Source organism: Condylura cristata, unplaced genomic scaffold (genome assembly GCF_000260355.1).
Source record: "Condylura cristata isolate star-nosed mole 26May11 unplaced genomic scaffold, ConCri1.0 scaffold00035, whole genome shotgun sequence".
Classification (NCBI taxonomy): domain Eukaryota; kingdom Metazoa; phylum Chordata; class Mammalia; order Eulipotyphla; family Talpidae; genus Condylura; species Condylura cristata.
Genome location: NW_004567136.1, coordinates 14771775 through 14775236, shown reverse-complemented (window position 1 = coordinate 14775236; position 3462 = coordinate 14771775). Strand labels below are relative to the sequence as shown.

The window sequence follows — 3462 nt, the reverse complement described above, 5'->3', positions numbered from 1 at the left end:
GAGGGGTGCGCGAGGCGCCGAGTTCCTGGGCCCCCAGGGCCGGCCCCAGCCGCCCTGGAGGATTGAACGAACCACCTTAGCGTGCTGGGAGAACCAAAATAATGAGAAATGAAAGGGTGGGGGCCCCTGCTGCGAGGACCGGGCCAACTGGGGGGCCCAGCCGGAACGTTCTTTGATGGTTAAGCGTGGTTTATACAGGCGGGGGGCTGCTGAGCACAGGACCCTGCAGGAAGGGGGCGAGGAGGCCGCCCCCCACCGGGTCTGGGTGGCCGGGGAGCCGGGTGGAGGCTCCCTCAGGGACCCATGATGGCTGAGCCCATGTGGGGGTGCAAAAGGCCTTTCCCGGGTTCCCACTAGAAGGTGGGCAGCTCAAGGAAAGTTGGGGTACTAGGGAGGTGGGTTGCTAAGGCAGCCAGCCCCCAAGGCAGTGGGAGCCTCCTTTAGGGGAGGTTACAGACTGGCAGCCCCCCCTTATGAAAGATGACCCCGGCTGCTGGGGCGGGGAGAGGGGGGCAGGAAGATCAGTCCGGAGGCTGTAGGTGACCAGGACAGGGCAGTAGGATGGGGAGAAGCAGGTGACCCCGAGAAGCGTCAAGGAGGTGGATTTGGCGGTGGAGATTGGCAGTGGGGGCAGAAGGTGGGGCGGGGTGATGTGGCAAGCCAGACCCTGGAAGCTGGTGGGGTGCGGGCGCATGTCTGTCTGGGAGGCGGCCGGGGAGGGTGCAGCCCGCACGTGGCGCCAGGGTGGCCGTGGGCCCGCAGCTGCACACGCCAGCGGGCGCAGGCCTGAGCCCGGCCCGCCCTGCCCGCCCCCACGGGGCTGAGGCGCGCCCGCTCTCCGCAGGGCCCTCCCTCAGCATGGGGCTGGAGGCCCAGAAGCTGCCGGCCGTCGAGGAGGCCCCGGTGCGGGTGGCCCTGCGGGTGCGCCCGCTGCTGCCCAAGGAGCTGCTGCATGGGCACCAGAGCTGCCTGAGGGTGGAGCCCGGGCACGGCCGGGTCACCCTGGGCCGAGACCGCCACTTCGGCTTCCACGTGGTGCTGGGCGAGGACGCGGGGCAGGAGGCCACGTACCAGGCCTGTGTGCAGCCCCTCCTGGAGGCTTTCTTTGAGGGCTTCAATGCCACCGTCTTTGCCTACGGCCAGACCGGCTCCGGGAAGACCTACACCATGGGCGAGGCCAGTGTGGGTGAGTGACCGGCGCGGCCTGCGCCCTCGCGGAGCGCGCCCTGCCCTCTGGCCGCCAGTCCCCGTTGCGGGCGGGCACAGGTGTGGGGAGTTGGGTCCTCTCTGGAGGTCGCCGGGCTGGCTGCGGCGGCCAGGAGTCGGGGTCCTGGTTGCAGTGGCCGGGGTGGCGGTTTGGGGGTGCCCTCCTGAGACACACGTTGCGTTCTTCTAAGTCAAAGCGTGCCTGTTGGCCACAGGAAACTAGGCGAAGGCAGCAAATCACATGCGAGTGAGAGCTCGCTGGCGGTGCCTGTAGAGACCACTGCCTGTAGCATTCTTCTTGGTGAGAACTAGACTTAAAAATGGGATCATATTGCGCCCACTCTTTTGTATCCTGGTTTACTTTCTGAATTTATCACAAACATTCTGTCATATTACATATTCCATTGAATTTTTAAAAAAGATTTATTTATATATGCAGACAGAACTGGGGTACAGGCCAGAGGTGCAGGGGTGGTGAGAGGGTTCCAGAGACAGAGCGGGGAGCAGAACCGGCAGATGGGCAGAGTACACTGCTGAGGGGGCAGCGGGGAGACAGGTGGGGCCTGCCGTGCCCTGGGGCCACCTCAGGGGCGGGGATCGAGCTCACACTGCAGCGGCTGCCAGCTCGCTGCGTCCCGACCCGCTGGCCGCCAGGGAGGGCCCCCAGGGAGGGCCCCCAGTTGAACTGTTTAATGGCTGCAGGGACCCCGCCGGGAACATTAGGTAGTGCTGAGCCAGGGCTGTTGGATGTGAGGGTGTTGGCGCGTGTTCGAGTGTTGAAGTTACGGAAGGCGCCGCTCTGGCAGCCTCTGGTTACCTGCTCGCAGGGAGCGTGGGAGGCCGTTAGCCAGCCCGTGGGGCAGCACTGACGGGCGCCCCGCCCCGGGGGCCTGCCCGCGCTCGGGCGGGAGTCCTGGAGGCTGCCGACGTCAGCAGAGCGCTGGGGGAACGTCCGGGTTGCTCCGGCTCAAATCCTGAGCGCCCCGGGCCACGCCGCTTCGGCCGCCCAGTCCGCGGTGGCCTGTGCAGCCGCCCTCTTGCTGGAGACCCAGCCTCCGCTGCGGGCAGGGCCTCCGGGCTGAGGCCTGGCGCCGTCTCCGCAGCCTCCCTGCACGAGGACGAGCAGGGTGTCATCCCGAGGGCCATGGCGGAGGCCTTCAAGCTCATCGACGAGAACGACCTGCTGGACTGCCTGGTGCACGTGTCCTACCTGGAAGTGTACAAGGAGGAGTTCAGGGACCTGCTGGAGGTGGGGACGGCCAGCCGCGACATCCAGCTTCGGGAAGACGACCGGGGGAATGTCGGTGAGCACTGGCCCCCCACCGGGCGCAAGGGGCCACCCTGCAGGGCTGGGCTGGCTCACCCGGCTGGGCGCCCCTGAGCCCCGCAGCGTTCGCTGTGGTTTCCAGCCCGCACTGACCTCTGGAGGCCCCGAGTGAGGGCCATCTGGGCGGGGTAGGGGCGGGGCGGACGCCCTCAAGCCGCAGCCGGATGGGCGGGAGCCCTGGGCGCTGGGCAGCCCGAGTCTGAGAGTACAGTGCAGGCAGGTGGTGCCACGCCCGCCCTGTGCCCGCAGTGCTGTGCGGGGTGAAGGAGGTGGACGTGGAGGGCCTGGACGAGGTGCTGAGCCTCCTGGAGATGGGGAACGCCGCGAGGCATACCGGCGCCACGCACCTCAACCGCCTGTCCAGCCGCTCGCACACCGTCTTCACCGTGACCCTGGAGCAGCGCGGCCGCGTGCCCAGCCGCCTGCCGAGGCCCGCGGCCGGCCAGCTGCTGGTCTCCAAGTTCCACTTCGTGGACCTGGCGGGCTCGGAGAGGGTGCTCAAGACGGGCAGCACCGGCGAGCGGCTCAAGGAGAGCATCCAGATCAACAGCAGCCTCCTGGCGCTGGGCAACGTCATCAGCGCCCTGGGCGACCCCCAGCGCCGCGGCAGCCACATCCCTTACCGCGACTCCAAGATCACCCGGTGAGGCCCGGGACGGGAGCGCCGGGTTGGCGGGGCCGGCCCGGGCGCGCAGCCTCCCTCGCGCAGGAACCCGGCTGCGCGGCCAACGTTCCCGCTCGGCGTCGCAGGATCCTCAAGGACTCGCTGGGCGGCAACGCCAAGACGGTGATGATCGCCTGCGTGAGCCCCTCGGCCTCCGACTTCGACGAGACGCTCAACACCCTCAACTACGCCAGCCGCGCGCAGAACATCCGCAACCGCGCCACGGTCAACTGGCGGCCCGAGGCCGAGCGCGCGCCCGAGGAGG

General features: G+C 68.2%; 1 protein-coding gene across 1 annotated transcript in view; it reads left to right on the top strand.

Moving 5' to 3' along the window:
* Positions 1-858: 858 nt before the first annotated feature.
* KIF7 (kinesin family member 7) overlaps positions 859-3462 on the top strand; it is an 11369-nt gene continuing 8765 nt past the window's right edge. The window contains exons 1-4 of the mRNA XM_012732678.1: positions 859-1186; positions 2310-2510; positions 2783-3176; positions 3284-3451. Of these exons, the coding sequence (XP_012588132.1) occupies positions 859-1186; positions 2310-2510; positions 2783-3176; positions 3284-3451 (1091 nt within the window). The remainder of the gene's footprint in view (positions 1187-2309; positions 2511-2782; positions 3177-3283; positions 3452-3462) is intronic.